Source organism: Pipra filicauda, unplaced genomic scaffold (genome assembly GCF_003945595.2).
Source record: "Pipra filicauda isolate LSUMZ 115617 unplaced genomic scaffold, ASM394559v2 scaffold42_size3861933_pilon, whole genome shotgun sequence".
Classification (NCBI taxonomy): Eukaryota; Metazoa; Chordata; class Aves; order Passeriformes; family Pipridae; genus Pipra; species Pipra filicauda.
Genome location: NW_024104565.1, coordinates 829512 through 842835, shown reverse-complemented (window position 1 = coordinate 842835; position 13324 = coordinate 829512). Strand labels below are relative to the sequence as shown.

The 13324-nt window shown below is 38.3% G+C and overlaps 1 protein-coding gene across 21 annotated transcripts in view; it reads right to left on the bottom strand.

Moving 5' to 3' along the window:
- Nucleotides 1–13324, bottom strand: part of SYNE1 (spectrin repeat containing nuclear envelope protein 1) — a 306594-nt gene that overhangs the window by 89043 nt on the left and 204227 nt on the right. For 19 of the 21 annotated variants that reach the window (XM_039385717.1, XM_039385719.1, XM_039385731.1 and 16 more), the window contains 6 exons: nucleotides 12209–12349; nucleotides 7908–8075; nucleotides 7001–7162; nucleotides 5541–5735; nucleotides 2074–2247; nucleotides 112–303 (listed from right to left, as the gene is read on the bottom strand). In XM_039385717.1, the coding sequence (XP_039241651.1) occupies nucleotides 112–303; nucleotides 2074–2247; nucleotides 5541–5735; nucleotides 7001–7162; nucleotides 7908–8075; nucleotides 12209–12349 (1032 nt within the window). The remainder of the gene's footprint in view (nucleotides 1–111; nucleotides 304–2073; nucleotides 2248–5540; nucleotides 5736–7000; nucleotides 7163–7907; nucleotides 8076–12208; nucleotides 12350–13324) is intronic. The other 2 variants (XM_039385720.1, XM_039385724.1) reach the window with 2 other exon arrangements.

Here is a 13324-nt window from a genome sequence, read left to right as displayed (position 1 = left end):
ACCTGAACTAAATCAGTGCAATACTTTTACTCCTTTTTGCAGTTCCATAAAACTGCTATGAAAAGCCCAACCTCCTGCCTACCACGAAACCAGTTGGAAAGAGTCACTCACCCGAATGTTGATCTGTTTGTCATGGAGCACTCTCTGCAGTTCCAGAAGGCTGCCCTTCAGTGTCCTGAGCTTCATAGCCAGTTGCTCTGCCTCGTCCTTGGTGTGAGCCTTTCCCTCCATAAGCAAATTCTCGTTGTGCACAGACAGCTCTGACAAGGCTACCACCTTCTGTTCTATTTCAACCAACATGTTCTGCAGCAGCAAAAACAAAGAACCAAATTCATACATTTTCTAGCACCTGTCACGCTTTCTGGCAAGATGACCAGTGGCCTACCTCACCCGTTGCCAACCTAAGAACAAGTCAGATTATCATTGCTTTGCTTTCCAGTCCCATTCAGAGTTCTTCAGAACATGCTTGCAAATGTTTGCATTTGCCATTTCAGTTTGCAATCTTTTTCAAAATAGGAAGTTAAAAAGTTACTTGGAAAAAACAATTTCTTGTAGAGGAGATGTTCTTTATTTGCACATTAAAGGGTGGCTAAGAGGCTGGACTGACATCCATTAATGAGAAGAAACAAAGCACACAGCTAGAGTTACTTCTTTCCTCTTCTTTCATTTACATGTAGTCAAATGCTTCCTACCTCCTCCTATGTGTTCCTCTGGCTGTGTTGATAAGCTTCTCTTCTCACTATTTGCTCTTTCTGATTGGTGCATGACGGACTTAAGGATTTCTATATAATCCTCTTTAGTCTAAAGAGAGACTTAAAGTGACAAATCTCTGGCATGTTTATTCTCAAAAGCTACTTTCCTGACATTCCATTAACGATTCACGTATTAGAAACATAGTGCATATTTTGATCTTCCAGATTCAACTCTCATACAGGTGTTGCTCAAAAACCAAGCCTGACATCAAATGTTTTTGTTTCCATAGCAACTGCCAAGTATGAACTTACAAATGTTTTTCCTGAAGGAATGTGTGCAGGATAAGATGCACACATCTCTAAAAAGTAGAAAAAAAAATAAAACTTACTGCATTAAGATTTTAAGAACCAGCAAAAGAATTGCAGCATTAACTTTTCCACAGTTAACCATACCTTTTGAGTTTCTTACAGATTATATTAAAAAAAATACAGCTTTGTTTAAGTTCACAGCGTTTATCTACATACAACAAACAGCTCCCAAGGATGGGTGATGAAGAGACTGAGCAGACTGAAAATTCCAATAATGTAGTGTTGTTAGTGAAAATTCATCACTTATATGAAACTTAACTCCCATTTATCTTAAAATAGTTGAGATCCTCACTCTCTGATACAAAAAGGGATCTGTTGTCCATCTGTCTCTTGTCTCTCTTGTAATTTTAATTATAATGATCATACAGTTCTAAACAATTATTTAAAAATGGAAAACTCTCACTAATTTGAAAACCTGGGTGTTATGACTGATTCGAGTCTTGTTAATAAAAGTATTTGCAGCTACTCTTATTGCAGAAACTCAGTTGTTTTGGTATTTGAGTTGATTAATATTAAAGCCATAAAAACAGTAGCTACTGATGATTATCCTTTACTTTTGCATGTGTGTAGGGATTATTCCTCAAGAGAACACAGCACTATACCAGTCACCACTGCTAGTGTGATGACTTCAGCTGGAAAAGGAAGAGTAGGAAAGTACATTGCAGGTGCTGTCATACCTATCAAGCGAGCTGTTCAACCAATCCACCTTGAAGGGAACAAAAAAAGTAAGTGAAGCAAATACAAGGCTTTTAAATTAAATAAAAATTACATCTGAAAGGTGCAGAACTTAAAATCTTTCTGCAGTCAGACATTTTGTTTTCCTACTGCTATGTTCACATGTGCTTTCTAAAGCGCTGTTTGAAATCTCTAATGAAAAATTAAGAACAGACTATATTTTTTTTCACAAATCTTTGATGAAGCTAATTGAGCATACAAAGGTGCTAAGGAGCTCAGAAACTGCTCCACAAATATGCTGGCTCATTCCACTCAATAATGGTCTTAACATTTTTACCTGACAGTCTACCAGCTGTGCTTCCATGTCCATAGGTTCCTCAGCAGTAACCAGAGCAGTGTCCAGCGTTGCTCGGGTATTGAGTAGCCAGTGGTCAAGCTCATCAGCTTCACAACGGTACCTTTGCAGAGCCTGCTCTTGCCGCTGTTCTTCCAGCTGCTCATTCAGTTTTTCCTAGAGACACAGAAAAGAAGTAAACCACAACTATCACTTTTAGAAAGTTTTCCCTTTCTGTTCTGCACAGCTCCTATAAAATACTTTTAAGCCATAGTAAGACCTTTTTTTACAAAATATTGCTTTCAATTGATGGGCCTGTTTTTCTGATGACTGAAATTCTGTTTCAGTTCAGTCACTGTATTTCTACTTTCTTCAGAGTTCAATAGAATTCTGCTATTGGAGCCTTATAAAGGTGAGGTCTTTTCAGCCTCCTCTTGCTGCTCTCCTTCGGGTTTTCCTCCACATTGATTCAGTTTGCTCAATTAACATAGCACTGTTTGCTTAGGGAGTGGGCTGCAGGGGAAGGGGAGCAGCTTTGCCTTTTTTGGCAGCAGGCTGTTAGATAGCCTTACTGTCTCTCAAGAGAGGCACGAGAGGGGTACTTCAAGGACCCAAGAGAGTACTAGTGGGCCTTAGGTACAGTCACATGGGTAAAAAGAAGACTGAAGAGTCGTCTACCTTCTCTGGCCTCTCAGAGTATCCCTGTGCCACAGACTGGAAGAACATTAAGTTCGAATGGCTGCTGCAGTGTCAGCATTGCAGCAACACAGACACCCTGGGTCCACCCATCAGCCGGTCCATCTATTAGACAGACAGCGAGTGATCGGCAAGTCTCACTCACCCTTGAATTGTTCCATATGAATTTGAAAACTAGCTGAACAGCTGGGCCCAGAGGGTGGTGATCAGTGGCACAGTCTAGTGAGCTGCCAGTACTGAGCGTCAGCAAGTTTGCTGGTGACACAAAACAGGAGGAGTGGCTGATATACAGATGGCTGTTCTGCCATCTAGATGGACCCTAAAAGGCTATAGAAATGAGTTGACAGGAACAAAGAGAAGTGTGAAGTCCTGCACCTGGAGGGGAACAACCCCATGCACCAGTACATGCTGGAGGCTAACCAGATGGAAAGTAGCTTGGCCGTAAAGGACCTGAGGGTCCAGGTGAACACCAAGTTGAACAGCACTGGACCTTTGTGGAAAAGAAGGAGAGCAGCATCCAGGGCTGCATTAGGAGTGTTTCCATCAGGATGAGGGAGGTGATCCTGCCCCTCTACTTAACAGTGGTGAGTCCACACCTGGACTACTGTGTCTAGGTCTGGGGTCCTGAATACAAGAGAGATACTGCCTCTCTGGAGAGAGTAGAGGGGATTTGGGGAATACGAAAACAAATAGGATGGTCAGAGGATACTTAGATGTATCAGATAATATGAAACCTAGGCATGTTACAAATGTTATGGAACAAGGGGAAAAAACTGTACTGGATCTGGCTGGGATGGTTAACTTCATTGCAGTCTGTGGTTAAATCTGTGCAGATAACACAGCAATGTTTTGGCTACTGCTAAAGAGTGCTAGCACAGCATTAAGGCTTTCTTTCTAACTGCCCCTCACAAAGGCCTGTAGGCTGGGGGTGAGCAAAAGGCTGGGAGAGGACATAGCCAAGGCAGCAGACCTGAACTAACCAAAGGGATATTCCATACCATATGAGATTATGCTCAGCAATAAAAGCTCAGTGAAAAGCAGGGAGGGCATTTGTGTTTCTGGTGTTTTCCCAAGCAACACATGCTGAGCTTTCCAGGAAAGCAGCTAAACATCTGCCTGCTGTTGGGGCAGTAGTGAATATATTCCTCAATTTTCCTTGCTTGCATGCACAGCTTTTCCTTACCCTGTTTAAGCTGTCATTATCTTCGCCCATGAGTCTTCTATTTTTAACCCATCTCACAGGAGAAGGGAGTGAGGGTGGGTGTTTGGCTGCTGGCAGGGTAAACCTACAACACTCTATAAGGAAATTCAGACCTGAATGCACAGGGCAAATTCCTCACACAGGGAAGTGTTTGCACAGCTTTTCTGAATGCTCAATTTCAATAGGAAAATTAAAAATTACATGTCAGAATAATTTAAAGAATAATGATAGTTGTTGTGTCTCAAATAATCCATAGCTAAACAGTTCTCAAGCTCTAGTTATTTAAATTAGGTCCACAGAAAGAACAATATTACCAGTCCACACCATCAAGAGCAAAATGTGTTCATTACCTGTTCTACCTTTATTTCTACATTTACTTTCCTGGGGTGTTCTGGAAGATTTTATTTGTGAAATAAGAGCTATGAAGTAGACAGGTTTAATTACTGAATATTGTCTACAGATTTCCTAACCAGGACTATTAGGGAATATTCGTGGTATTGTATCAAAGTAGTTGTCAGAATCCTAACCATAGTTAAGTGCAATCTATTTGACTCATGCTTTATCTTGAAATTATTAGTTAGCATCTCCTCCTAAGTACTATCAAGAAGTTTGTTAGATCCTGTATGGGGTGAAAACTATAGAAAGTAAGATCCCCAATATTACTTCCAACCCCTTATTTCTAATTAAAAAATATTTTTCTTCTGAGAAGGAAAAAATTGGTGCAATTTCGTTATTTTAAGAATTACAAAGATATTTTCTAATGACCTGTTCACTGTCCCAGGTGACTGGGAGGAACTAAAGTAGTTGAAGTACCCTGAGACTCTCCTGTAATCCAGTGTCTTGGTTTAACCCCAGCTGGCAGCTAAGTGCTATGGCTTAGATCCATAGAGCCAATTCTCACTCCATTTCTCTGAATCACTTGATGGTGGAAATTAGGAAGGCAGTAGTTGCTGTGTTTGTGAATTCGCTGCTGCAGTTCTTTAAAGCTGCCCTGCAGTGTTCAAAGTAGCTGAACTGTAAGGAGCTTTAAAATGACTGCATTTTCTCACCTGTATAATATATGCAGCAACATTCCTGTACGTAAAGGACTTTTTAAAAATCATCTTAGTATTAAAGGATTTTTGGTAAAGCTGGTAGGCAAAGAAATAAAGGGGGTCATCTTCCATGAAAAAAGTCTGCATGCAAATCAGTGGGAAGATGGGTGTAGACAACAATGCAACGATTTGGAAGAGGTCTTATTGCTTGTTTTAAGCTTTCCCTCTTCTCTTGTTACCCAGCTTGGAGAGGTGACTTCTCAGAATTTTACCGTAGATAACATGATTTTTAATATCTGCTCTTCATTACTTCATTTATGCATATATATATACACACACATATATATATGTATATATAAAATATATAAAACGTGTGTGTTTCCAAGTACCTTCTGGTTACTTATCGCTTAGCATCAAGATGAGGGGCTCACTAAAAAAAGAACGATAACTTATTAGTGAAAGGAATTCTGAGAAATGAGCAGAACTGAAAATTATTTTTTTATGGTGACTAAGAACATTGGTGATGTTTTTTCTTGTACCTCTAACAGCTGTCGTTTTCCTGACGCCTTCATTCGAATTGTGGCCATTCGTTCCACCAAGACTGTGAGAGTGGACTGCAATGCCATCTGATCAGCAGCTTCTGCATCCAATGGTTCTGAAACAAGCTCCTGGGCTAGTGATGTCTGAAGCTCAGTGATTTCCTCTTGCAACATTAAAATCTCATCCATCAAAGCCTGTTTAGAAATGAGAGCAGAGAACGTATTTGATTCATTTATCAATGAGAAGAAAGTATTTCAGGAGGCATAGATTTAACATAAAATTCAAGACGACTATCCCAGGGGAGCAGGAGGAACACAGAATAGTGCAATGTATCACTGCTTGTTTGCTAGAGAAAGAATTCCAAAGGACTGAGTCTTGCTTTTAGAGGCTTAAGCTAGGATCATGTATAAAGTATGATAACTTAAATATGGATTTAATTTCTTATCTTGAATTTCAAACATATCACAAGAAGGAATTATTTTGGAACTATTACACATATAGATTTATTCTTCCAACATATTATCTGCAGGGTATTCTAGTAGACACAGTAAAGATAATGAACAAGTAAGTGAGGGTCTGTGAGAGAAAAATACAGACATTAGTTAGCTTCCAGCCTAAAACTTACTAACTGGACAAAGAACCTCCAGCAATGTAAATAAATATTTAGAGTTTCACTCCATGGTGTAAAATAAGTCCCTACTCTCATTCTTATCCTATAAATCAGTTTTCAAGATACCTACAAAGGGATGCTGTACAACTAATACCTATGAGTAGGCACTTTACTTTCACATCTGACAGTATATACACACTGGATGCATAGGATATCACACTGCTACAAAGCCAAGTGTTATCCTTTTTAAGTCATGGAATTTCTACTGAAATGAGAACTGGTCCCACCAGATAGTTTCAAGCTATCAGACAGAAGACTTAAGTAATTACAACAGAGACATATGTCAGATTGGTTATTTGATAAAGTATTCTCTTATTATTCAGAGCACCATTACTCATGACTTCCCTTGGGAGGGAATTTTTGTGTGCTTTGGTTTGTTTGTTTTGTTTAACAAGGCAAAGATTGTATTTCGATCAATTTACAATGCATCAGTATTGGTTATGATCTTAGTACATTTGGAAACATAAATATTCTTCAGCACTGATGCTGAAGAACAGTATGTGTAGATGTCACTGTAAAAAATCTTGCACAAAAGATTTTGCTGAAAATTTCAATTGGACGAACTCTTATGATCTATTCTACTTTTCTTAAAAGGTTCCTTATTAAAAGAATCCCAGTTACACCTTCTTTGGAACAGTCAGAAGTCCAGAAAGGCAAGACATACAGCTAATAGAGAAGGTTCACACAACTAATGCGTGTCTTTGAGGAATCCAGCCATGAAGAATGTTACTATGAAAGATATACAGGTAATACATACTCTTCCTCTATTTCTCATGTGTAAGTTTTTACCTGATGTTCAGCCATCTGGCTCTCCGGGCTTTTGGCTGGTTCCAAACTCTCATTTAGTTTGATTTCGGTGGTCTCCATTTTTGTGGATATAGACTGGAGTGTGTCCTGATACTTCTGTTGACGCTCAAGAGCTTCATAGAGAGTGCGTTGCTTTTCACTGATCTGAAGAAGAACGGAAGGTATAAATTCTGATCTCTAATACAAGATTTTCTCTTTAGTCTGATTCATGTATCCCTAGGCTTAAGAGACTACAGCCAAAAACTTGCAACAAGTTTTCAAAAGTATAAATTATAAAGCAAAACATCCATATTGAAAATATTTATCTGTTTAAATATAATTGGCCAAAAAAATGCTGAAAAAAATGGACTTTAATAAAGCAGGGAAAACCTAGGCACAATTTTGTGCCTTATTTTAGATTTTATGCACTCAAACATGGATGTGCGCTATTCGCTAGACACATAGTTCTTAACACCCCGTTACAGCTACTGTGCCTTTGCAAGGAATTAAAATTTATGACATGTGATCAAAACTTCAACCATTTCCATACATTACTGAATGACTATGCTGCACTACTATGGAGAAATGTGTTGACTCAGTATTGGGAGAAACTGGATCTGGGGCCTCTTCTGCCAACTCATGCAGCATGAGCGGATATCCCTGTTAGGTTATGGAATATAGTCTGGGAGTAGCCAATATTTCTGAAGACAACTATCAGCTTTAATGACTTATTTTTTCTTACTGGAGGTCCATCCAGTAAGGAACAAAAATAATATAATATCACAAATAACAATTCTAATTACCATCTGAAAACCAAAAAGTGCAGAGAAGATTATCAGCTGAGACAGTTCTTTGAATTTTATTCCTTACAAGTGGCCACTTATTTTGAACCCTCAAGATGAAAACTTACCACATTTTTCAGTGTTTCCCAAGAACGCTGCAAATCATCCAATTTAGCACTAGCAGCTGATTCTAAGCCTGGTTCATAAAACTCCTGGATAGCTGAGGTGCTGGGTTGAATTCTAGCGGCTTCTGTCTGCAACTGTTCAGCAGATAAGGCTTGGTAATAAGCAATGTCCTACAAGCATGAAGTACATTATTGCACTTTCAAAAGAGAAAGATACTGAATACTATCCCCTCCATACTCCCCCATTGCATATGTCCATTAAAATAAAGCCCACAAAGCCCAAACCACCAGGAAACCTCTGAATAACACAGTAAATCAATATTTAGTAGTAATACACTGAGTATGGTTTGCAAGGTCACTATGATGAGGATTCTGGATGCATTTTATTCATGTTCATATTAGCTAGGAGTTGCAGAAGGCAACTGTGGACAATCACAGAAAGGCTGGGAAAGGAGTGCTACAAATGGGAGCGTTGTTCCAGCATCATCACAACTACACCTGGGAAAAATCCCATCACAGAAGACAGTGGGTTATGGTACTGTAGGTGGCAAAGAATACCACCATAATGAACACTATCATAGAGAAGGCAACAGAAGAACCTAAAAGGAATATACTGAAGGACTAGTAAATGATGTAAGAAAGAGTATGAAGCATCAGTTTATTACAAGCCTTCAACCAAACAGGTAGCCTCAACTACCTTATAAAATATACTGGAAAAAGGGACCAAAAGTGCTAAAGAAATGGTTAGATGTTCAAATCACCACTGAAAATTCACAGTGGAATTGTTTCTGACCAGAACTTCTATACTTAGTGTATGGGGGACTCTTCAACTGTTGCAGATGACAACTAAAAAGATCTACAGAAAATGTAAAATTAAGAAAACATGTACAGTATCTATATGTAGGTCAGGAAAGCAGACTTGATGACAAAGATTATTTAAAACTGAAACCATGTATGACAGGTAGCACCACATTATTTGGAAGGTGAAAAATGCTGCCTCAAGGGAGGATGCAAAGTAGACAGAGCCAGGCTCTTTTTCACTGGTGACAGGACCGTATGTGAACATATCCAAACAAGCTCTGGAAGAGCACAGAAACCAGATCACTCCCATCAAACTGTCCAAAAGTGTCAGATGAGGTACTTCTTCAAAGGCAATAATTGAAAAATTTAATGATAAAAGTGTTATGATGTCCAGGACCCAACAGGGTCTGCAATTTCTGAGTTTTTTACTCTGACCAGAAATGATCTTTACAAGTCACAGTGAAAAGTTGCACCAGTGGGGGTAACTCCTCATTTTGCCTTGCAGCTACTCTCCAGCCCTTAGCTAGTCCTCTCTCAAGGTCAATAGAAAAACTGTGCTTCTATGACCTCTTAATATGGTTTTCAGAATAAAGAGCTTATTTTCACAGAGCAGGAAAAGCAATTCCTTTCTCTGTCTTTTCAGCTTCTTTCTGCAGTATACAACATGGCAGTCTCTCTTTGGCAGAGCTTTCACATGATGGTAGTAGGAATCCAAATGATTGTACAAGTAACAGCTTCTGTTGCCCCTATACATGCCCTAATATCTCATGGCTGTTTTTGTGAAATTTAGCCAATGAACAGTAGTCAAGCTTTGTTGTTAGGATGCAGGGGCAAAGGGCGTGTTTAGATTTCATAAGATACATAACAAGGGCTGTTGCACCCTAGATGAGTTTTCATAGGGGAAGGAGAAAGAATCGTTAAGTAGGCTGTGTACAAGAGATAGAAAAGCATTTAACAGTGACCCAATGCTTAAGACTTGAATCACAGGATCAGCTCTGGTCTACAGGGCTTTGTGCCAGCACATCAGCTTTTTCAATTCAATTGCTCTGCAGTATGCACCTGGAAAACAAGTTTTAAGTGTGCTAAACTTCAATCAAATGTATCTTTGGGAAAGTATAAGAAGATTCAGCCCCATAGAATTCTCATTCAGTACAGCACAAAGTGTCTAATTTTGCTAAACATCAAAATAAACAGCATTTCAGAACTGCTAGTTATTGCCAACATATTATATACTATGAAATTCCTCAGTCTTTCTAATGTTAACATCTTTTTATTCCCCCCCCTCCATTTTTAGAGGAGCTTCAGAACAAAAACAAACCTGGGCAATTGTTAGCTAGTACTAGATCTGTCACCTTCTCGTATTTGTGGTCTTGCTTTAATCTATTCCAATACATAAATCCAGTATTTCACTAATATGCAGTTGGCACTGGTTTTTTTATACTCTTTCATTACTTGTTAGAAATACAAAAACAGAGCATAGATGTCTGAATTCAAACTAGCTATATTTCAGCATTAAGAGATGATAGGAAAGATGCTGAAAGACTATGGAGAGATTATTTGGGATGAATCAAAAAAACAGTTGTAACTCCCAACCTTCCCCTCCTCAATCCCTACTTCATAAGAGCTTTACATTTTTTTTCCAAAGACTAAATTCATGGGATTCTTTACTTTCTAGAGTTTCTGTTCACATGTTTTTCTGGTAGTTTGCAGGCGATCTTCTTATGAGAAATTATTTCTTTTAACACTGACTACTTTTTAAAATATTTTAGCAAAAGTTTTGTTGATTTGCTGTAGAAATACAAAATATTCATAACTTACATTTGAGCTCCTAGTTCACTAATCTCTAGAATTTATTTTTTTAACCAACCTTCTTTCCTGAAGTCTCCCTGGGCATTCATCATGATCAGCACTGGCAGTTTCATAGGTTCTTTAGCTTTCATCTCACGTGAGTGTGAACCTAAGCATTTCGTAAGTAAACCACTGCATTTTGGAATGTTCTTCTACTTGTTTAGTACATGCAGTTCATTTCAACATTAACCACACTGCAGAGACCTTCAGCTGTAAACTTTTTAGATTATTACAATAGCATTGATTTTCTCTCTCTCAAAAATCTGCTAAATGAAAGACATAATCTTTTTGTTCAATTTTGCCCTATTAAATCACAGATTCTAAAACTTGTATTTTGGTGTCAGCTCACACTGCAACAGCATCTTCACTGTGTTTTCCTTATTGTCTGAGTTACTGGAGCTGTTTGACTTCTTTTACATTTACAGAGAAACGCAATGAACGGACGTTCGCTTTGCTTATTAGTAAGCAAGTTGCTCTCCGTCCTTTAACTCCTTCACAGATTAATGGTGTCATAAGACTTCTGTGTTGAAATATATAACTTCCTTTCTACTGTAAGTAAACTTTACAGGGAAATTTCTGATTATCTAAAATGACAGAACACTAGAAAAATCCTTCTCATTCATCATAAAACCCTTTTGAAAAGTTGTGTAGTGCCGTTGAAGATTTTGTCACCATTCTTACTATCTTACCTTAGTATCCTTATGTCTTATAATTTATATTTAGCAACTTCTACAGAACCATATGCGTTTCTGAAATTAGCGGAAAGAATCGATGGGCATCTTGTGCAAACTTCTCTAATTCTACTCAGCAATGCAACTCAACACACTCTACCCTTCAAGACTGCAGTGGTCAACTTTTGAAGCAGTCATAAATGCAAAAACAACCAATAAACCACAAAATCCAGAAGAGTGGAGGTGGTGATGGCTCCTAAGGCTCACTTCTCAACCTCTAAATTTTAACATGTGCCTTCATGTACATGATGCTCAACGTGCTGGCTCAATGGTTACATTTTAATCAATGCTGATGTACACTTGTTCCTATTAGAAGTGCCAAAGCCCTCAGTTTTGATTTAAAATTTAACTTCAGTTACTTCACTGATCTGCCTCATTAGCACTTAAAATAGACTGTAATGGTAATGAACAATGTTGGAATGAACAATACATGAAAAAAACCACATGGAAGTTAATAACTGCAATGGTATTCAGTGGAAGATATCAAGCTGTGAATTCAAAGCCACAATGGCAATGGTACAATAAGATAAATGTATATGGACATAATTCAATGCTTCATTATGGGGAGTACAAAAAGGCATTTTTTCTCAGGATTCAAGATTCCATTGAGTATTACTGAAAAATAAAAATTAGGTTCTAAATAAAAAATGCTGGTGACATGGAAGGGCTTTGCAATTGTCACTTGAAATTTACTTTTAAAAATAATGAATAGTTGTAACACCAGATTTATACAAAATTTAAACCCAGAAGTCAATATCTGTATCCATTTTGAACGAGAATCTGAAGGTTCAGTTTGGCTAGAGGTTAAGCCTCAGCTTCTTGGAGCTATAGGTAAATATTATCTCAGACAATTAAATAAACCACCTGTGCAATGGAACCATGTATGAATGAGATGAATGCAAATGAATGCCAAGAGGGAGGTACCTGGTTAACAGAAGCATCTGTATTAGCCACAGGTGAAGGAGAGCGACAGGCAGGTGGAGAAGAAATCTCACTGTTGGTTCCCTCCTCCCCAGATTCCTCAGTGACAGGGGAGAGCAGCGTGTGACAGCGACCAGCAGTCATCTGCCACAGGAAAAGCAACCCCAGAGCACAGGAAGAAAATCAGTTACCTCAACTTAGGCTTGACTTAGACTGAGATCAAAACAACACAAGGCCAGAATTACCATGACATTATTTAGTCACGCTTCATGCTCCTACACTTACCAATTTAGAAATGTGGTTGAATAAATAGTCTTGTACTTCAGTATGAACCTGCCCTCCTGTACCCTAACTCTACCTTGAGTAGCAAGCAGCTCAATAACAACAAATTTGGGTTTGCCTAAATGTCTTCTAGTACCATCACCACTGCATACAGAAATACTATGGAGAGCTACAGAATAATTCACTATTTGCCTCAGTATCCAGGTCCAATTAGAACAAGGAACAGATTTGAAATACAGAATACACACAATCCAGTAGCAGCATATTCTTCTTCCCTCTCCAACACCGTTATACAGTGATAAATCCTGAAATCTGCACTCTTTTCACTCAGACAAAAATCCCAGTAGCATCAGCAGTATGTTTATAATGAGACCCAGTTAAGAAACCAACAAAAGCAAAGTGAGGCCAACTCTGCCTATGGCAGAACTTAGCTTTCATTTTCAACACACTCATCTGAGAATATAGCAGCATACTGTCAATTATCACATCAACATTTTAATACAAGGGCTTTAAACATATGGTGTGAAAAACCTATACACTGCAACATAATATTAAATAATACTTATTCTGGTTTTATCTTATTCCTGCAATTCATTAATTTCTTAGCATTTGGTCTTGCATGCTGATAGTTACAAAAAAGCCCAATATTTGCACATAATTACAGAAAACTTTCATGTATTTGTCTGTTAAATAACTTCATCCCTTATCAACAAGTCTTGAAAACCCATATAAAGCAAAATACAGTAAAGGAAGGCTGCAACTTCCCTTGGTTTGCCACACTCCAGCCATTTCAAAAGCAGATGTAGATGTGAGCTGTGGCAATTTGCTACACAGGAG